The 22687-nt window shown below is 47.4% G+C and overlaps 1 protein-coding gene across 1 annotated transcript in view; it reads right to left on the reverse strand.

Moving 5' to 3' along the window:
• FAF1 (Fas associated factor 1) overlaps positions 1–22687 on the reverse strand; it is a 150930-nt gene that overhangs the window by 112324 nt on the left and 15919 nt on the right. Inside the window, exons 2-6 of the mRNA XM_080348363.1 lie at positions 21382–21450; positions 7557–7603; positions 5399–5607; positions 2228–2319; positions 1786–1874 (exon numbers count right to left, since the gene is read on the reverse strand). Coding sequence (XP_080204489.1) covers positions 1786–1874; positions 2228–2319; positions 5399–5607; positions 7557–7603; positions 21382–21450 — 506 coding nt within the window. The remainder of the gene's footprint in view (positions 1–1785; positions 1875–2227; positions 2320–5398; positions 5608–7556; positions 7604–21381; positions 21451–22687) is intronic.

Below are 22687 nucleotides of genomic sequence, written 5' to 3' on the forward strand. Positions count from 1 at the left end.
AAGAGGCAAAGTTCCTTAACATCCATTAATAATAGATGTGAGCAAGATGCTTTTAAAAATCGTGGGTAACAAACTCATCTGAATAATAAGTGACCTAACAGTAGGCAGTAAACAGTGTAACTGGGTTTGGAACATTGCTTCAATTAGATGTGTTTTGATCTGCATGGATGCTTTAATTGGAGGCAAGCCTTCCCTTTCATCTAGAATTTATGACTTCAGGGAGATGATCTAGCCTCAAATTATCCTTAAGTAGCCACTAATTAATCACCATTTGCTATCCCAAAGCTACCAGCCTTCTCTTAGAGATACACAGAACTAATCTCCACTATGAAACAAGTATAAACTGTAAAGGTAACAGCCACTTTGATTTTACTAGCAAGTAAAGTTGTTTTAAACTATTCATCCAATTTAAAAGCCCTAGAACTGTTTTTAAACAGTTTGTTGTTAAAGAGTTTATTGCAATTGCAATAAACAACGTTCTTCGGACCCCAGTTTCCTTTCCAGAAGTGAAGAAATTCGAATTACAATGTACAGTGAAACCTGGGTAGAGAATTTTGAAACCGGAGGTGGATGTTTAAAAATCCCAACTAGCATCTACAGTGTTTTTCCACAGTATTTCGTCTGTCCTTCAATGTGCTGCTTAAGTACAACGGTTTGCTGTCCCCATGACCACAGCCCCGTAAGCACCTCCAGCGCAGCACCGCTCCAGCGCAGCACCGCTCCAGCGCAGCACCGCGCCAGCGCAGCACCGCGCCAGCCCAGCACCGCGCCAGCCCAGCACCGCGCCAGCCCAGCACCGCGCCAGCCCAGCCCCGCTCCACCCTCCCGTTACGGCGCCGCGACTCCCGCTCCTCGTGCTGCTGTTCTTTATTATCACAATTGTCCCAGCGCTCTTATCTCCCGCGGGCAGGAGGTCACGCGCACAAGCACCTTTCAGCGGTACCGGCAGCACTTCCGGTCGCGGGGAACAGCCGTTCATTGCTGTTCACTGCCACCGACCGCCGCTCAGCGCGCGGCACCCGCAGCGCGTCCTCCGCGCGCACGGGCGGGGAGCGCCTCGGCCCGGGCACGCGGCCCCCCCGCGCCGCGACCGGCAGCGCGACGGGCCCGCCCCGCGCGCCCCGCCCGCCCCGGCTGCGGGCGCCATCTGGCGGCTGCCCGGAAACCGCGCCCTCCTGCCCCCGCGCGGCCCGCCCCGCCCCGCCCCGCCCCGCCCCGCCCGGGGGCAGTGACCGCGCCGCCACACGCGTCACAGAGCGACGGTCCCAGCTGCTATAAAGCAGCATCGCATGCTCAGTCCTTACAAACGCTCACATAGCAACAGCCGCCGTCAGCCGAGTGTTCAGAGCAGTAATAAGGTACAGCCAGCGCCGTTAGGGAAATGGATTATTTAGCCTATCTACATACACTTTTAAAGCCTAAGAAGGTAAGATAAAATAATGTAACAAACACTGCAGAAAAGTTCTCGTTTGTTGGCAACGATGTGCACAATTTTCTGTCAATGAACCAACAGTGCAGTAAGCTATGAAAAGTTCCACAGGGACGAGATTTTGTTAAACTGAAGTCATCGCACCTGGAAGGTGTCGAAGCGGCCACAAGCGGTGCATGTACACACACCAAGGCTTTACAAACCCTAAATGCCATCAGCGCGGTGCCGAGGCACGTCCCTGTGCTGCCCAGCGCGCCGAGAACGCGGTTCACCACCTGCAGAGCCTGCAGGGGCACGCGTGGCTTCACGAGAGCACACCAAATCACGCAAGGGGCACGTACGGCCAAAACACTTACCCAGAATGAGTCGAGGAAGGAGGAGGCAGGTCAGGTGTTAGAACATAAAGACAATTATTTTTTGGCAAGTGTAGAGTTTTTAAAACAGTCTGAGGAGAGAAAAATCATTATAAATATAAAACGTTCACCAACTTTGATATATTATTTTTTCTTTTAATTATTGCTACTTATTTACAATACCACCACATATTTTGTTTCAAGATCTACTTACTGTTAATTTAATAACATTCATTTTGTAGATGGGCCATGTTATATATAAAACACACAACTGAAGTGATTTGTCCCTATGCGTTGGCAATGTTTTACTTTAAGAATTCCTCGTGTGCCACCCAACACATCTAACACTGCTGGAAACTCACAATCCTCGCATTGTAATTCCCACCCACAGGCGCTCGCTTTGAAACCCTGAATTCAGTTAACTGAATTACAGTGGAAAACTTACACTATCGTCTACATCACCAGTCTTCCATCCTTTTAACAGCATTTTAGATGCAGGAATCTGAAGTTCATTTTCTAGAATATGTTTGATATCCCCTAAAGAGAAAACAGAGAAAAGATATAAAATATCACATTTACCACTTTATTTCAGACAGTACTGACTTCTAGTTAAAAAGAAGTGCAAGGCAAAATTTACTATGAAAACAGTCTTGGTTTAGTAACCCTTGTAACGTACACTTCCAAACAGTAAAGGACAAATGGCGCTAAGAAAAGAGTCCCATAAAGAATGAACGATTGGAGAACCACATGAGCATTGGATGAGTTGGACACATATTGAGTGGTTCTACATTGCCCCTGCAAGACACGCACATCTGCAGGTGCGCACTGTCCGGGGCAATGCACTTCACCAGCAATAAACAGGGTGAGTGTTTTTGATGCCCAGTTCCATTCCCAACAGTCCTTACTTAGAAAACCGGAGTGTTCACAGTGAGCCTGCTCTGACAGCTTTTCCAACCTTTTGCGATGCTCTCCTCCCCCTGTAGTTACTACAGTCATAAAGCAGTTCAGGCTGGAAGGCACCTCAGGAGATCAGCTAGCCCGAGCCCAGCTCAAAGGCCTAATTAAGCCAGCTTTGTCAAGGATTTGTCCTGCTGACTGTTCAACACCTCTGGGGATGGAGGTCTGGCCACTTCCTTAGGCCCCATTCCAGTAGTTCACCCCTCGCACAACTAAACTAAAACAAATCCTTCTGTCTAAGAGGAATTTTCAGTGTTGCTCATTGTGTCCATCGGTTCTCATCTTATTGGGCACCTCCAAAAAGGGTCTGGCTCCATCTTCTCTGCATCCTGCCACCAGGTATTTGTAGACAGCAGCGAGGTCTCCATCTCCCCCTTAGTCTTCCCCGTGCTGACCAACCCCAGGTGTCTGTGCTCCTCCTCCCGCGCCGCCGCGTGCCCCAGCCCTGGACCGGCTGGCGCTGCAGAATGCCAGCGTCTTTCTTGCACTGAAGACGCCTAGACTGGACACAGTGCTCCACGCGCAGGCCCCAAGTGCTGAATGGAGGGGAATAATTACTTCCCTGGATCCACTCCTAGATCCCTTTTCTACGAAGTTGCATTCAAGCCCGTCAGTCCTCAGCCAGTTATCAGATGGGATAAATGGAGTTACCCTGCCCAAGGTGCAGGACTTCAACCTTGTTATCACCGAACTCCATGAAGATCCTGTCAGTCACTTCTCCAGGCTGCCCAGGTCCCACTAAACAGCCTCTCCCTCCAGAATATCAGCCTCTTTCTCTGATGTGGTGTTCCCCGTGAGCATCCCAAGAGTGCTCTCCCCCTTAACAACCAGGTTTTCCATAAAGACATTAAAAAACACTGGCCCCAGAATCAACCCAAGGGACATCCCTACACTGGTTCACCAGTCAGACTTGGAGCCCAGAAGACCAGGCAACTATCAACCTCGTAAGCCCACTTATCCAGTCCTTGTCTTAATAACATGACTCTAAGAATACTGCAGCATTGTGCCAAAGGCCTTTCTAAAGTCAAAGTGACATCCAGGATTCTCCCCTTCTCCACAGAGCCAGTCATCAAATCATGAAAGTCAAGTAATGTTGATTAGACAGAGTTTGCCCCTAGTAAATCCACGCTGGCTGTTCCAAATCATCTTCTTTTCTTTCCTGTGCTCAGGAAGGTCTTCCAGAAAGATTTTCTCCATAAATTTTCCATGGACCAAGTTCAGCAATCATCGTTCAACAGCAGGCTCACATTTTCCTTAGCCTTTCTTTTCATGCTGATGTACTTAACAGAAGCCCTTCTAACCCCTCAGTGTTTCAGTCAGAAGTTCCGTGTTGTTCCGTGCTGGCCGCCTGCGACGCTTGCTCCTCTCTCTGCACTGGGAGGGGCTGTGCTCATGCTCTGCAGAGGTTGTCCTTGAAGAGCTACCAGCTCCCTGGAGCTCCCATGTCCCCCAGGGCCATTTCTCACAGGATCCTGCTCAGCAGATCCCTGAAAGAGCCAAAAATCTTCTCTCCTGAAGGCCACAGCTGAGATTCTATTGGCCTTGCTCACTTCTCTTAGGACTTCAAACACCAGGCCGTCCTCAATCCTCATATGCCAAGATACAGATCAGAGTTCCACCGTGGTTGCTTATGCCCTACAGCTTAACCATTTATACCTGAAAGAAGTTACTAAGAAAGCAAAAATAAAGTATTACAGCCGCAAAATTCTGATGTGATCAGACTTTCTATCTGCTTTGCACGGATGCAACTCAGGGCAGCGCAGCAGGAAACACGGAACACTGATCGAGCATCCAAACGATCACCACTAGGTGGCACCAGCCACTACCAAATCCAACGCTAAAAAGGCAAATCAAGAGTTTCATTTCAAAATCTCACCCCAGACGTAAGGCTCCAGCACTGAAAATTGTTTTGATAAACTATTTCTTCAAGCAGTTCCTCACTTTGATCTATCTAGAGTTTCACTAAAAATGAACAATTAAAAGAATACTCTTCATCCGCAGCAAAAGTAAATTAACTCATAGTGTGGGGAACGTAAGCAATAGCATCCCCTGCAATCCTAACAGTAGTATATTTCTAAGATACTGCTACAAAATGCATCAGTTTTAGGATAAAGACACTAAAACTTATAAAATAAACTTAATTTGCACAAACAAGGCAAATACAAATTTGGAAAGTAATGCAACAATAGTCTTCACACCGGAAAGAATTCCTCCAAGTCTTGTCTCTAACCCCACACAGGACGAGATGCTGTACAGATTTGAAAAGGAAATGCCAAGATCAGCCGCTTATTAGTAGATTGCATCTACACTAATTCTACCCCAAATTACGCTTTCATGCCTCAACTTCATCAGTAATCTCTGGTTTGTTTCTGAAGCAAGTTTATAAGAAAACTGGTTTTCAGAGTAAACACCTGATAGATACTAACCTTTAGAGCTGCTTAGGTTTTGTTTGTTGTTTGGGTTTTAAGCTGCAAAGAGATTTTTAAATGGTTAGTAGCTCTGCAGGCTGCGTTGTCTGGGCAATTTTTTCTCCTTTGAAGGGTTTTGCTTTGCTTTGCCTTTTTTAAGATTTGGATTGGGAAAGGCGGGGTCTTTTTGATTTGTTTCGTGTTAACCATTTCACCACAAGAGTTTTCAGCTCAGTTTCAGGAATCCTTACCGACTGTGGAGCTGTCCTCAAGCACGACATCCACGTTCCTGTCTCTGTACTCTACCCTGAAGTCGAGCATTCGAGGCTGCCTTTCCACTATTTGTCTAGATGGCACTACATGGCGAAACGCTGAGGATGAGGAAGGCGTTGACGAAGCTGCTGTAGAATGACTTGTGGGGCCATACGCTGGTCCGTGTAAAGTCTCTCCACCGTACTCACTGAAAGACACACAGATGAGGGTTAAACAGAACAGCTTGGTCTGTTTCAATAAAAGTTAGCAAAGCAAAATCAACAGTATTATTCACTGACTGAGGCCCACAGCACACACCGCTGGAACAAACTACTCTGTCACATCTGAAAATAGTTTCATTAATAACTACAAAATAACTTTCATATCAGCAATATTAACGTTTCAGTGACACAGAAGAGTTGTAGGATAACAGCCTAGGTGACAAATAAGAATTTAAGCCACTATTTTGGTCTAAAGTTCACTATGTAACTAATATCAATATTTTCCTGAGAAGGAGGATTATTTCCTGTTCCAGGAGTGCTGTGACCATATAAAAATTGGCACCATGGCAACAACCACCTTTCTACATCATTGGGCCAGTATCACGTGGGAATTAGAATATGAAATAAAGCTTAAACTGGAGGCAGGATCGGCGATTTCTCCTCCCCAGGTCCCAGCACAGGGACGGTCGCTGCCCTGGTCCCGCTGGCCACCCCAGTGCTGGCCCCAGCTGGGATGCTGTGGGCTCTGGCCCCTGGGCACACGCTGGTTCGTGTTCAGCCGTGGCACCAGCACCCCCAGGGTCTCTTCCAGCCGCTCTCCCCAGCTGCAGCGTCCATGGGGCTGGTGTGACCCACGTGCAGGACCCGGCACTGGCCTTGTTGAACCTCAGACAACTGGCCTCGGCCATGGATCCAGCCGGGCCAGACCCCTCTGTACGGCCTCTGCCCTCCCGCGGGTCAACACTGCACCCAACCGGAGTCACCCAGTCTCCTCACCCAGACCACTGATAAGAGATGAAACAGAACTGGCCCCAGCTGAGCCCCGGGGACGCCACTGGTGATCCACCAGCCGGACGTGGCTCCGCTCAGCGCCGCTCTTTGGGCCCGGTTACCGCAGCGCAGGGCGCGCCCACCCACGAGCAGCACGTTCCTCAGGACGCTGTGAGAAACACCGTCAAACGCGTCACGCTTCAGACATCCCAGGGTTTTGAATGGAAACGCTTTAACGTCAGGACTTCCTAACACGGGCAGAGAGAGAGCTCAGCACCACCAGGCCGGGACTCAAATGCACTAGGCAGGCCCTGCGTTAAATAAACCTCTAGTAACTGCACTGAGCGAACAAGGGTTTATCCTGGATTGAACCTGACTCTCTTGTAGTGACAGCATTAGTAAGTATTGACACCACTTCACCTACACCGTATGTCTTTTTTCATCTTTAAAATAAACTTTTTAAAATAGTATATTTAGTACTTTTCTAAACAGAATTTTAAGCACTATTTCACTGTCTTTCTCAAGTAGCTCAGCTCCTGTTGTGCTGTTTTCAGCTGCCTCACGGGCACGTCGGAGCTCACACCTCAGTGACCGCAATAGCCAGGTATCAGTACACAAGGCAAAAGTGAACTCAGAAGCTGAAGGAAAAGCAGTAAAGCCACTTTCAGAAGGGAGCAACCTTGCTTTATGTGGCACAGTATCTACCGCCTGTAACTCAATCACCAAAAAAAGCAGCCCACACTACAAAAATACGGGCGTTTTTGGCTGGGGAAAGGGAAGCATAGAATACCAATACCTTTAAAAATGCATACGGAAAAAACAGTTAACCAGGAGCATCTGTGGCTTTGCCTTGTAAATTCTGAGGCCCTTGGGGCAGGGGGGAAAGTCCTGATATGAACCAAAATGCAGACTCGGTAAAGAGACAACCCTGCGCACAATGGCCCAACAACCAACTCATTAAAAATAAACCTATTTGAATAACTACTTGAGCTGGTCCTCCATCAACACGGGAAAAACTGAATGTTAAATCAGCTTTGTCAGGAATTGAATTTGTGGCTCTAGAAACTGGTTTAAAAGGAGAATTACATCATCTCTGTAGGACTCGGGAACAAGAATCCAACTGTTACACAGCACCGTTCTCAGTGTGTGCTACCTTTGCGCTTACCTTTGCAGAATGCCGTTCTCTTGTGGTATTACACCATTTATAGCTGCCTGCAAAGAGAAAACAGACTGTGAGTCAAGCATACAGATCAACAAAAATAAACCTGAACTTCTATAATATGCTATAAAGAGTGATTGGTTTGCTTTAAAATACGCCATTAAATGTTCTCCATTCCATGAATATTCTTGGTAAACAACTTGGTCATTGAAATACATGCTTGAAATAAAACCGATGTCTAAGTGAAAACGAACATGAACTGAAGCTGGGACTCCGATGTGTGCGATGGATTTCCCAGGTAGGACTGCACGGTTCATGCTCAGTAAGTCCAACACTGCACACTTGGTACGCACGTACAGCGAACACAGAGCTCTGGGGCACATCGAGCTAACTGTGCACAGAGCCGGCTGCCAGACTGCATGTACAGAGCAGCATCAGACCCGCACCAACCGCTGAACCGCGCGTTGCGGGTCTGGGTGTTCACGAACCGCCGGATCGGGGCCAACAGCTGCCGCCGAGCACACGCGCCCATCGCCGCGCAACCGCACCGCTACTCCCAAACAGCACCCGCCAGGAGCACCGGGAACGGCAGGAATGAGCACCCCAGCCCAAATCGTCTGCAGGCAAAGGGAAATCTCTTCCAAGAGAGGTTGATGCTGTTAAATATGACCCCAGATCATCAGAGTAACCAAAATGCTACTGGCAGGTGTGTAAGTACAAACCTGGCAAGCTGCACTAAGATTTGGGCTCATTCGAAATTAGAGTTATTACCTATAAAAGCATTTCAATGAATTCTATCCCATATTGAAACGCATTATTTTTAGAACAGCCACAAGGTACTGCCGCTGCAAGGTCAAAACCCTCCTGACAAAACTGTGTCCTCAGCCCACAGCAGCACCGCTCCATTTCACCTTCCAGAAGCTGGCAGTGCATTTATACCACATCTCATGCTAGAGAAGTTTGTATACACTTTGAAATTATATGTAAGTCAGGACGGGTGCTTAATAAACACAAATCTTGATATTGCCTAATTTTAAACACTACGCTTTATTTTTCTATGAATATATAAGCATGAATTTTTACCATTTCCATTAATATCTAAGGCTACATAAAGTCAAAGTATTTCTGCTGAATTCAGCTAAGTAACCATGGTATTGCAATAAGATTTGTCATGTATTTAGGGCTAAACATTGCATAAATAGTATTTTAAAAAGCAGACGAGGAAAAGGGTCGCAGGCATCTGTCAGCTACAGCAACTACCACAAGGCTACATCAAATCACAGTGGAAACGAAGCTTCCTACCAGATCAGTTTTTAGATCAGTTATCCGCCATACACAGTAATAGTCAGCGGTTTCATGTTGACATGTCTCATTTGTCATCACTGTGGTTTTTGCAGTCACACATGGCTCTTGATTGTGTTCATCTAATAAACCTCCAGGAAAAAGCAGGAGGGTTTGGTTTGTTTGGGTTTCTCTGGATTGGTTCCCTACCCCATACTCTCCAGCAACATACGTTCCATTCCTGTCAATCAACAGGTAAAGTCGGTTGAAAGACAAAACTATCCTTTATTTTGCATCTGTAGGACAGAGAGCAAACACGGGCTCTGTCCCAGCCAAGCAGCACTAGTGACGACTGCGACAGAGCATCCCGTTGCCCCGAAGCTGCTGCAGCCCTGAAGCAGCACCGCGCAGCGCGGCCCTGCAGGCTGCGCCCGTCAGGGCTCACGGCTCAGCCTGAGCGTCAAGTCAGCCCAAACCTCTCCTAAGCCGAGCTAGAGGGCTGAAATACCATAGAGGCACCCAGCCATCTTCTTTAAAACCCAATAACTCGCTTCTCCACGTCCCCAGCTTTGTAAACCTCGTGACATTTAAGGGGCACAGAAGTAAGAAAAAACAGCAGCAGAATTATGTACTTTTTCGATGGCAAGACCTCTGTTAACCACATGGTAAAAATAAAGAGTCCGTACACTGTTTGCTAAGCAAGACTAAAATTATGTAGACGGCAAATGGCAGCAGTGCACAGGTAGGTATGGCATAAATATGAAATACCTATGTTCTTACAAGACATCTATAGGTAAACCCTGCAAAGGAAATAAGACAAGGGAACAGGCATCTGCTTTAGGAGTTCACAGGATGAAGGCTGTGACAGTTCCGGGCTGTTCTCCCCAGCGCAGTCCCCTCTGAGAACGGGTCAGGTCTCTGTGGTTAAGGAAACACTCAAAGATATTACATTTTTTTGTCTTTCCAAACAGGGATCATTTGATCATCAAAACCAGCCTGTGTGACTAATATACACTAGTTTAAAAGACGTATTACCCTTGAAACAATTTTTACGACAGGTGCAATAAATCTGTTTATGAGTTATTAAATACAAAGATAGCACATCTGGCTCAGAAAATTCCTCCAGCTCCCGATAAGGCGTTGCTGCCAGTGCTACCCGGGGAGCACGGCTGCACCCGCGCTCTCCCGCTCCGGGCACCCCCCGTGTCCCCGCCGCGCATCGGGCACCCCCCGTGTCCCCGCCCCCGCCAAAGCCAAGAGCCTGAGGTGCACCCCAGTGCCAGCCACACAAACTGCCCTCAACGCTGCTCCAACTCGGAGCGGAGGAACAGAAGCAAGGACAGTTATTGTTTCCATTACAATATTCAAACATCAGCAGGTCCACCATTTATTTTAGGAAATTACAAGCCGAATTCAGTTATTCTTGATATATACACTTTGGCTACGGATGTTAGCCATATATCCAGGAATTGATATGCTGTAATATTGGACCGATAAGTGCCAATTACAAAGGTGCAACAGCAATTCTTCGTTGGGGTGTTTGTTTCAGCAGCAAGCTTCCAGAATCAAAACATATTAAACCTAACTCTGTTGTCTCCTGCGAACGCAGGAAACAGTAGAGCAATAGGGTTAATAAAAGGTTACCCAATTCATTAATAGTTTGTGCAACCCAGAAACTCTGTGGCATTCTACAAACAAACTGAGATTATTTAAGTGCCTAAAGAATGTTGTGAAGCAGACTGTGAAATATAAAGGGAATATTAACTCCAATAGACTAGTCACTTCTGACTAGATGTGACCATCTTTATGAGTACAAAACAGTGTTACTGAGAAAAACAAGAACTGTTTCTTAATAATCTGATGAAGCAACAACATTGATGACTCAAAATACGCAATTATAGTAGTAATCATTTAAAAGCAATTAAGCAGATCTTACAGTGACTCTCATCCCAGGGGAATGAGTGTCCTATGTACAATTACGAATGCGGTAGACAGCACAAAAGCTGAACTTCCAGTTCAAAATACATGGTAGTTATCACTAAGTTGGAAAACGGACCAGATTTGCCAATCAGGTTATTTTAAAACAGAAGTCTACGTATAACAATTGTACAGTTGAACAAGGCGGGGAAATCCTTCCTCCTCCTCAACTACAGATGGGAGGTTTTATTTCCAGCGACGTTCAGATGAATTACCTCGGTATTTTAAAGCGGAGCCAGACAAAGCGCCATTAAGGCCTTTGCAGGAGGTGCGGGGGGGACCCCGGCCCTCCTCCCGCCCCAGGCGCCCAGCAGGCCCGCCGACACGGGCCCTCGGAAGCGCCCCTGCGACGCCCCGGCCCAGCGGCAGCAGGAGCCACCGGCACGGACCGCGGGTTCCCCGCCGGAAACCACACGGGCATTTGGCCTGAGCGAAACAGAGCTCGCGGCACGAGAGAAGATCCGCCTTCCCTATGGACTATTAGAAACCGCGTCTCCAGGAAAAGAAGAAGCGAAGCTCAAGCAGCAGGGTGCTGGAGGAACAGCCCTTCCAGAGAGGAGGCAAGGGAGGTGAAGCACCGGTCACATGGAGAGCTGCGCCAGTTTCATTGAGACGAATACCCGTATCGGCTCAATGCAACCAGGACAGGTCATGTACAAATCATCTCACACAGAATTGTAAAAGCCTTATTTAGGTTTGACTGAATTCAGCAAGTAACACCACTCCAGTCTACTTTACAAAGGCCACACTGAGCTTCACATTTGCTGAGCTGAAAATTAAGAAGGTTTACATTAAACAAACACAACACAGAAATGAGAAATAGACACGGGGTCATCGGAAACACCACAGTAGATGATTCGATCCAAAGTCCAAACGGTATCTGCTGCTCCAACCGCACTTTGCCAAGGGCTCATTTGCTCACGGGTATCTTCCTCCAACCCCGATTTTCTGTAGGTCTGACACATTCAGATTTCTGGTCATTATATTGTGTTTGTTCTATTCCACTGAATGTAACAGCATCATAACCAACAGATCTAATTAGCTCTACGAAACTCAGTAAGAGCTTTATTTGATTGAAGGATTCATTTATTATGACTTCCAAAAAACTATATTCTTCTCCAAATGCTACAAATATAGATTCTACTTTTGGTTGTAAATGTCTGGTAAGCTAAAACAACAGCGACAATTCTGCATTTTGTGTCTTTCCTGCTCATTTTGCCTTTTCCTCCCGTTACCCGTTTAAGGCCTCCCTGCTATCAGACCGCACGCTGGGAAGCCTTGCTGGCGCCCTCGCGTTGCGGTGAGGACGGCGCTAAGGACGGGGTGCTGGGCGCTGCGAGGACTGTGTTCCGAAATACAGCCAGAAACGGTTGCTTGGGTTTGTCACACCACAAAGGAGCAAACTAACCAAAAACCACAAATGAGCAAACAAAACAAAACTAACGGAAACCCATTTTAATATTTGACTGACCCTTTCAGCATTTACTCTCAGATTACGTCTCAGTCTGACTACACGAGTGAATCTAACACCAAATCCCACACACCAGACCTCAGTGCAGGGTGAACAGCGCGGTTTGGGTCCTGCAGAACTGAGAGCGGTAACGGCTCTGGTTTGGAAACAGCAGCCAGTACTGACCTGTGCTATCAATCCATCTCGCCTGAGGATCACTCAGGATTTGCTGAATTTAAACAAATCACAGGTTTTTAAAAGCTGAAAGTGTACTGAAATGCACTAGAAGACCCTCATTAAGCAATCTGTAACACACGAGAAAAACTATTTCTTCTATTTTGTATTTTATTATATATTTCCACAGCACCAAAAGGGTCACTTATACTACTCTGTTTACAATTGCAATTTGATTGCAATTAATTCTACTCCTAATTTGGGCTAAATGTGACATTTCCCCTGAAATACAATATTCTTACTCCAATTTTGCTGCTTTCTGTTATAAACTGTTTATCCTAAAGATCTAAAACCCATTTTTTATTTGGTATTCAAACAAAACAAACGCATGATGAAGGTCCAAACGCTCTGTTCAATGGGCAGCTTAAAAAAATACGGAAACAAAACCCCAAACCGAACAAACGTTATCCAGACAGGAAGAGCAAATCACTGAACGATAAGGGATAAAGCACCAGTGAGACAAAACGCGTGTGAAAGCAGCGAAAACGCAAAAGTGAATCTTAAATGGCTTCCAAACCATAAACGTGTGTGACCAAGGAGCATATCTTATATACAACAGCAGAGCGAAACAGAAGCGCCAAGGTTTCCGAGTCCCCGTCGAGCACAGCGCTGTCCCGCACAACGAGCAAGGACAGCAAAGGCTTTGAAATGACGGTCCTCTCGTAACTTTCTTTTTGGCAAACACTCATTTGGGTCTGTATTTTCAGAGCTGACAGTAACGGGTGACGCCAGACGCAGAGCTGTGGAAACGTTCGTCCCGCCCTCCCGACACAGCGATGCCGGACACTGGCTAAGAGGCGAGACTGTGGACAGACTTCCACCGGGACCGGTTTGCAGCAGCAGCAAAGGAGAACGAACGCTTGGGAATAAACACCAGAGGTTTTACTGACCGACGCTGACAAAAACCGACTGCAAGCGCGAGTCAAACACCGCGGTCAACGTGGATTAACGAAACCCAGGTTTACTGAAACGGGCTGCAATGCAGCCGCTTTGTCCTGCCCCCAGACCCCAGACTGTATTTTGAGACTCCCAGGCAGAGGAACGTGGCCCCCGTGCAGCTTCACGCAACTCTAGACCTCCTGTTACAGCCGAGCGTGCAACGTGCTGTCCTAAACAAGAAACCCCACAACACCTGCAGAAACACCCGTCATTCCAGCCGGGAGGCTTTCCACGCAGAACAGGCGCTATCACCGTCCTACGCACACGGCTGCTCTGGACCCACCGCGCTTCAGCAAGCAACGACTGCTACGAGCTCACGTTCTAGACGGTGAGCCAGGCTGCTCCTGCGGCCCGTGCCACACGTGCCGGCGCGCCCCAGCTCCGCCAGCCACAGCGCTTCCCAGCGCCACACGTGGAGCGACACCCACAGAGTCTTCACAGAACGCCAGCATTTGTCCCCATCGTGGTCAAAGTTTAACCAAAAGCTGTAATTGAACTACAATGACATGTCTTCTATGCATTCTGCTTTATTTCAGCTTGCTTTCTTTACAACAAACATACTTGATGAAAAACTGCAAAACAATAGAATTGCTAATAAAGCAAAAAATCAACATTTCATCAAAAAACACCACATGAATATACCCATACAGATGATTCACTTCATCAGCAAGCGAGCACGCGCTGAAATAGTTCACAATTAGCGCTCCAGATGTGGTTTCCCATTGCTGCCTACCTCCTTGGCGGCTCCAGCACACTGCTTCCCGCACCCCTGCGCCACGCGGGGCTGCGCTGGGAGCCTTTCAGCAGTCACACACACCCCTACAGTCCCGGGGAAACATCCACACAGCCCTTTAATTTTACACTGTCACCGCGTAATTCCCCAAACAAAGCCCAACCTCGATCACAGATTCATAACTGCATTTATTTTCCTAGCGCAATGAAAATAAATAACACGGACAGATTTGGAAGAAGTTTATGCATCGGTATCTGGGCTGAAACTCTCTTTCAGCAGGAGTAAAGGAAAATTATCTATTCTGAACTATCGACTCAAAACTCATTCGTATAGGAAGGGAAAGGAGTAGACACGTATACATAGCTTAGTCACTAACATCACAACTTTTTACACTAATACTGCTTCCCCTTCTGACTTATTAGAAAGGAATGCTGCTCCTTGATATCAGAACGTATTCTGTTACTCCTAAAACACGAGGCTGGACAGCAGGAGTCAGATAAAACCAAGGCTATGCCCAAAAGGTGTCTGTGCTGAACTCCCACGCTTCTACCCTTCTCCTAATTACTTTATGCAAATTTGAATGGCAACACTGAAATGCGCAGGGGGACAGCGCCCCACAGCAACGTGCTTTTTGTCCCGTTTGTAAAATCATGTTCTTTTTAACACCACAGGTTGTTACAACATCCCAGCTCTTAGCAAGCTGTGAAAACACAAAAGCTGTTAAACCACAGGCAGCACACTGCCCAAGCGCTGATCAGCACGAACAGAACACCTATGCGAGATTTAGTTATGCATTTGAAAAGCAGAGAATCTCAAGCCGAAGTACAGAACCTCCAACTCGTCTCCAGGGTTTCTCCGGACAGCTCCCGACAACCCGGCTCTCCCAGGAGCAGACAAAGCAAGTTCATTCAAATAAAACCAGGAAGAACTGTCAAGATATTCAGCAATATTACAAGTAAATCCATTTGCTAAATACTCTGCTCTGAAATCTGATGCGTCTAGATGGCCCCTGGCTTCTGTGGCAGAATCGTTCACAACGCCGGCTCACTTGCAGGACAGGCAGTGTTGGCGGAGACCGTGGTTCCCCAATGAAACAACTGAGCTGTTTTCCTCGCACGCCCCAGCGTGACTGCGTGACAGACCGACGTGTCCAACACGCGTTTACAAGATGTGTCCTACGAACCACGCGCGGGCACCCCTCACAGCCACTTCGCTCTTCGTGTTGGCCACAAATTTGCTCTTAAATGTGAATGTATCAGGACAAACCCATGCTAAGCAATCCTCATAGAAACTGCCAAGACAGAGGTACGAGCCTTTGGAAATCAGTATTTGTAAACCACAGGGTGGGCGGGTACTGCTGCGGCAATGCCACCAGGCACTACGGACATCCCAGGCGCTGCGCTTGGTCATCCTCACAACACAGAACTCTGTGTTACAGAAACAAGAGTCTTTTTCCATCCTCAGAAAGCCAAGTGGCTAACTGGCTTAAACTAAAAACAAGAAAATCCCTGCGTCCCTGAGAACCGTCAGCTCTTCCATCCTCCTGAACAACCGCCCTCAAATTGAAGGACAAACTAGTTCCTGTATTTAACTTTAATTCATGGTTGCCATAAAGCTGTAAACTGCACATCCCTTGGCCTCAATCCACCTAAACATGGTGAGCGCTAAGTGTGGTCAGTCACCTCCTACACAAATAATTGTATAACGTTAACATTTTAGCAGCGCCTTGAAGACAGGAGACGAGCGCGGCGGCACAGCCCGCGTCCCGCGGCCGCGCTCGGGCCCTGCCAAGCGCCCAGCCTTCCATGGCGAGCTCCGCGGAACGAGCACCGTGTCCCAGCAGAGAGCGACTCAAAGACGCCCACCTGTCCCCACCGGGCGCCCAGACAAGGCCTCTGCCGCTCTGAGGACACAACGATTTACCCAGGCAAGAAGAGTGTGAATTTCTTACACATTCATCTGCCTTAGGACCAAAAACGGAAAACAAGACAAACGACCTGAAGAAGCCGACCGTCCCTCGCGTGTAGCACACAATTCAGCGATCATCTGGCAAAGTGCATTTTGAGAGGGGATCCACAGGAATGTAATAAACTTTGGGGATAGCAGACTACAGATGAGGAAAACCACTGATTGCAGTTTTCAAATGTTTCTCTACAGAGATCAGAGAAACTGGCCCCTTCCCAGCCTCTTCGTTACAGGGGAACACTGAGATTCCTGGGTATTTACAGAACATCGGCAGCTCCAGCACGGATTTCAGCTTCCATGGCTCTCCTTATAAAAATCACCAGCCATCGCAAGGCCAGCAGGATCCACAGTGTCCTCAGTCTCTGTGACAGAGCACAGGGTCACCCGAACCGGAAATCCAACCCAAAGGCCACCTGAGTTTTCAGGCAAAATAACCCAAGGGATCAACCTGTGTCACACAATAACAGTTTTATTCAAAACAATCAAAGATCACAGCACACAGGCCAGGCACTCGCTGCTTCTGCTCTCCCTTCAGGATGTTTGTTTCCTTGCTTGCGTGTGTCAGAAGGCGTATGTGACGTTTTTACGGGGTTTGGCTCCATTTACTCTAAACCGGGGTCGCTCTGTTCCTGCTGCAGGTGCCGGATCGCGGCTGATGCGGAGACACAGGGGATCAGCCGCAGCCTCCGCTCTCGCAGCCACACGAACTGACGTTGAACACGTTCCTACCTCGCCCGAGGCATCAACTACCACCACTGTTAAAAGTCGCAGAAGAAAGCGGTTTGGATTCGGTAGGAGCACCGAGACGGGCTCCCTTGCTGCCACCACAATGCGCCTTCCTCACGGGGCAACACCGAGGGGACAGGGCAGTGCCCGTATTCTGCATTTGCTAGTAAAGAATCTGAGTTTCCTCCGCACACATCAGTGGTGGCGTTTTCTTCCATTTGTTTAACAGACGATCGTGAACACAGTTATGTGAAAAGCCGTACCGTGCTGCAACTGCCTGAAGAGCTGCATGTTTCATATGGTCTTCAGTGTAGAAAATATACAAGAAAATCTATGAGATGAAGGCATTCCAAAGTAAATAAAAGCAATTAATTTACTAATCATGGATTTTTTTTAAGAATTAACTAGCTGTTTTTTCTGTTTTCCTCAATTTTCAGTTTTTGTAATTGAATGGTGAATTGCTTGTGTTCATTGGACTCTCTCGTTGTACCAGGGCAGGTTCAGATGGGACATTAGGAGCCATTTCTTCCCCAAAGGGCTGTGGGGCACTGACCAGGCTGCCCCGGGCCGTGTGGGAGCCGCCGTCCCTGGAGGGCCGGGCAGACCAGATGAGGCTCTCGGGGACACGGTCTGGTGGTGGACTTGGCGCTGCTGGGTTAACAGTTGGGCTTGATGACCTTAAAGGTCTTTTCCAACCAAAATGATTCCCTGATTTTGAGTTGCCGCACAGCTGCATAAAACACATGGCACACATCGGGGCTTACTGAAAGAACCAGACACGTCACTTTGTGAGCTGCAAAAAAACTGGAAATAAGAAGAATTTAAAAATCCAACTACTTGTCCAAGCAGGGCTCCCTAATTTAAGAGAAAGTACATTAAAGAATTCCAAAAGGGATTTCTGTAGCCCTTTATAAAACAAAAGTTCACATACAATTTGTGTCCTACTAGAAGAGATTAACGCTGCAGCTGGACACACAAGAACCTGCAAGTCCTGTATTTGCTGGGGAACAGGCTCGGTGCCCCAGGACGCCCGTCCGCCCATGTTACGCGTCGTTACCTTACTCAGAGCTTACTCACCTCGCTCAGAGCTGCCTGCTCCCTTGGCCGTGTAGTTACCTCGCTCAGAGCTGCCTGCTCCCTCGGCCGTGCAGTTACCTCGCTCAGAGCTGCCTGCTCCCTCGGCCGTGCAGTTACCTCGCTCAGAGCTGCCTGCTCCCTCGGCCCGGCCGGCAGCAGGGCTCCCAGAGCACAAACTGAGCTGACAACATGGCAATAGGACAGCGAGGTCCAGAACAGGACACCTGTCGAGAACTACGCTTTAAATGCTCCTTAAAAACACTGGGGCGTAAACCTCTAGTTCCCACAGGCAGAGGTGACTGTTGATTTGACCCCAGGGAGACTGTTGTCACTATTACACAGATAGGCCTGTGCTCCTAGCAGCGAAAGCCCCTCAGATCTAGTCCTAACGAGAGGAGCGCGCCGTGCGCGTCCCCGGCCCCGCCGCGAGCGCTGCCCGCTGTGCGCCACATCCCGTACGCAGCTCCAACCAAAGGAAACACCAGGTCACAGTACAAGATAAAAGAGGCCACGGCAGTGAACACGATCCCCACAACGTGCAGCCCCGGCTCCCCAGCCCCGCAGCGCAGCCCACTTGCCACGAAACAAAGAGCTGCCGAACATCTGACAACGCCGCCCCTCGTTTAAGGAACAGAAACGGCCACGTGCCAGGCTTACACTGGTCACCTCGTTTCTGGAGGCAGACTAAGTCAAACGGATCACAAAAACGTACAGAGATACCACATCAGAGCTCGTGCAGGGCAAACCAGTCACAAAAGAGCCAAAAGATATTGGTAGTGTATTCATTTTTACCAACCTCTACTTAGAAGTCCAGAAATGGGAAGCTGATCTTTCAGTGCAAAACCAAAAGGAAAACAGAATTCAGATGAATTCTTAATAAAATAAGTGGCTACCAGAAAAACTAAACCACGGAAGGAGTTCTCACGCTCCAGCTCAGGCCTGGCTTGGTTTCAGGGCAGGACCAAATGTCCGAAAGATACAAATGCAGTAACACTCACTGAGGTAACAAGTATCGGGTTAAAATTTCACCAGTGTCTAAAACCCACCAGCAAAACCGAGTCCAAGGATGGCAGGGGAACCCTTGCCAAAACCATCACTGCTTTGCTACTATCTGCGGGATCTGTGAACCAAGCCCTGCAAGGTTTGTTCTCCTTGCAAATAAGATGATGTTTTGTTCTGCACTGAATAAAATATTTAGTACCAAGCAAAAGGATTTTTTAAAATTTTTTCATCTCCAAGACCTTTGGTTCAACAGAAACCAAGCCTTCCCACCTTCGCAATGTATTGGCACTGAATCTGTATGTGACTACTGAATCAAAGGCATAAAACACACACACACACACAACCCACCACAAATGGACAACATGCATTTAATTTTAAAATAAAAAATGCTACATTTCTCATAAGTCATGAGCCTTTTTTATGTGCTGCCTTGACTTTTGAAATGCTGTAACCCCTTGCCTAGCAAAGCGATGCTTGATTCTTTCCCAAGCCATGAAGTCCTTTTCTCCTACCTTCACATTTCTTAATCTCCTCTCTCCTCACCCTTCCGCTTCCCACTCCCCGCTGGACGAGCCCCCTGCGGTTTTCGGTCCCCTTCCCACACAAAGGCTGCTCTAACAAAGACAGCCAGTGTCTCCAATGACGGACTCTCAGAGCATCTTCTGCACTGCTACTCTTCCCAATGTTTTCCTCCACAACTCACCATTTCCTTTCACAGACTCCCCTCTCATTCATCTTCTATTTAGTTGCCAGAACTATGTACTACCCCGAAGCACCTTTTACATCCCCAATTTTATTTCATTTCCTTTCTTACTTTGCCTATGCCTTTTTTAAGCTTGCATTTTTGGGTCACTACTTCTCTTCCCACTGTATTCTACTTCTAGATCATCTCACATCACTAATAAAATTAAGTATTTAAAGCCATTTTCATAGCGATTCTCATAGCTTTAAGTACTTCACTATCCCTTTCTGCTTGTTCTGGAGTCTCAAAATAGAAGAGAAATCAAAAAAACAAATCCTCTTAGTCGTTCTTACCATTCTCATTGTAATTCTCTCAGCCAGCCTCACCTGTGAGCACTTATTGTAAAGCATACGGCTCACAATGTACAAATGCCACCAAAGCGCACGCGGCGGGCGTGCCGGATGTGCGGGACCCCGGCAGCCTGAGCAGAGCGCGGGGGCCGCTCCCCGCCCCCCCACCGGCGCCTGTCGAAGCGCCCGCGCCACGAGCCGGCACGACACGGTTCCAGCCCGGCGCACGCGGCTCCTCCCGCCTGCGGGCCCCACGCGCTCCCTTCGCCGGTCCCTGTCCCGCTCTTGCTTACACCATGACGCTGCAAACACTCCGGACACCCTGGTCAACACTCATTTCAAACATTCGGTTTCCAGTGTCTGGAGTACATAGTGCTTGGTTGCAGTGGGCTACAATATCACACGTCATTTCAATTGTTATGCCTTAAAAGAAACAGAACACTCATTCTAACAAACTCAGTTTAAAACCCCATCCTGACCTCTTTGATACTTCGTTTGTAATTTCTAAAACAGAACAGTCTGAACAATAAACTGGGAATGCCGTGTGGCACACAGTCGAAACTGTATCTACAGGCAATTTTGGAAAATATCATTTATTTGCTTTAAGTAATTTTCTAACAATTTGGACTGGTCCAAAAAAAGGAAATCAAAGGGATTACAGTTCAAATGAAGATCACTTGCCTGTTAATTAAGTTGGTTCTATTTTACACTTGTAAACCTTAAGAAAATGGATTAATACTTTCTTTCTATATCCTGATAATCCTATGCAGAGTCTTAAAATACCTCAGACTGTTTTGCTTGGTTTATTGGTTTCCTCCTATTTGTCTGCATACTGAACCTTGTCACAAACCAGAAGACAGAGTGTTTTGGGATGAGTTTGCTCGCTGTGGTTTTTGTTTGTGTATAACTGCATCTGGAAAAAACCTAATCTAAATAACGTATGGCCTTCCTCTCTGACGCCGTTCTGTACAACAACTGAAAATAGAAGAGCAACTATCTTATTTCTGAACTAAAAGCATATGAAAGATTGAAGTGATTTTATTTCCCGTTTCTTCCACAGGCACCGAAATCTTCGTTAATCTTGTGTATATACACAGGATATCTTCTAGAAATGCCACCCTTGGTAATACTATGCATACAATTAACCAAAAGAAAACCAAACACAATATGAAACATCGATTTAAAGGAAGAGAAACAAATCAAAAAGGCATGAAGACAACCATGTATCAGGGTATATACAACCCAGGATTGCGGTAATTTGGTAATGAGGCGTTAGCAGAGCAGAAACACTCTGCACAGAACCTGCTTGTCCCCACCACAGACACACCAAGCGCGGAACGAAGATCAGTCTCAGCAAGACGGCACATCCTGTGACGTGAGGCTGATCTGTGAAGTCATTTTCTTAGAACACTTACCACTAAATCCCAGTTATTTTGTTCAAGCAACGTTATAGCTTCATCGATATTTTCAATACCAGTACACGCCTGAAAAGAAAAAGAAGCAGTAAACAGAATTAAAAGCATTGATCAAAATCAGAGTACTAACACTTACAATTTAGTTCATTTCAGCAGAAAGACAGGAAAGGTATAGGTATTTCATTTCTGTTCAGAGAGGGTCATCCAGAAATTGTATTTCAAGTGTTAAACATCAAACATTTGGCTATAATTCCCTGTTTCACCAGAGGACTATTGTGTAACCCAGGGAAGCAAGACAAAGTAGTTACTTGTAAAACGAGGACAATAGTGCTGTCCCATAAGCGTTTTGAGAACTCCACATTCAGTACTACGAACACTCATACAACTCCCTTAAAAAATACCTTAAGAGGCAGTTTGACGTTTGGAGCAGCTGCCATGTTTTGTTTAAAGCCAAACCCACAGCTATAAATCCCGCTGCCCGCACCAGCACCTTGCACCCTGCCCGCTCCGCTGGCACACCGTGCCCCGCAAGCGGCACAAAAGGTGGCAGTCAGAGCACCGACTCACTACTGCCTGTACAAACCAGCCCCTCTGTGGAAGTATTTGATGAAGACTATATAATGAAACAGTTACAATGTTTTCCTTTCAAACAAAACACCTGCACATTGTTCTAGCCCCATACTCTGGCTTTACCGAGTGCAAGGAACCTAATACAGCAGCATTCCCAAAGCAGTGATAAGATCCCACTAACCGGCATTGTGAACGGAGCTCAGCTCCAGGCGCGAGCGAGCAGCTGCGCCCAGCGCCGCAGCACAGCACCGCCGCAGCACCCTTCTGCCCCGCCGCAGCACCCTTCTGCCCCGCCGCAGCACCCTTCTGCCCCGCCGCAGCACCCTTCTGCCCCGCCGCAGCACGCGGCCCGAGGATATCGGGCGTTTCACCAGAGGGGAAAAATGGAAACGGTTACATTTTTTTGAATTCACGTTTCACCCTGACCCAAGCTTTGCTCTGTACTGGAGCACACAGGAGTTCAGACTTCCACGAGATCTGAACCGTGAGAATGTCCCTCCTGCTCCACCACACAGCTATGTAAAAGCAAGTTTACATAAAATCCACCTAAACCTCCATGTAAAAAATCCAACCTTGCCACAGTCATAGACAGCAGCAAACACATCAGTTTTTCCTGATTCCAAAGATATATGGTCCCGTTTCTCCTTTATGTGATAAGAGAAAAAGGGGTCTAGGCACAAAAACAGACACTTTTTTTTCTGCCAGGACATAAAAAGCCAGCAGGTCATACATTTTT

The sequence above is a fragment of the Nesoenas mayeri genome (genome assembly GCF_963082525.1).
Source record: "Nesoenas mayeri genome assembly, chromosome: 8".
NCBI classification, from domain to species: Eukaryota; Metazoa; Chordata; class Aves; order Columbiformes; family Columbidae; genus Nesoenas; species Nesoenas mayeri.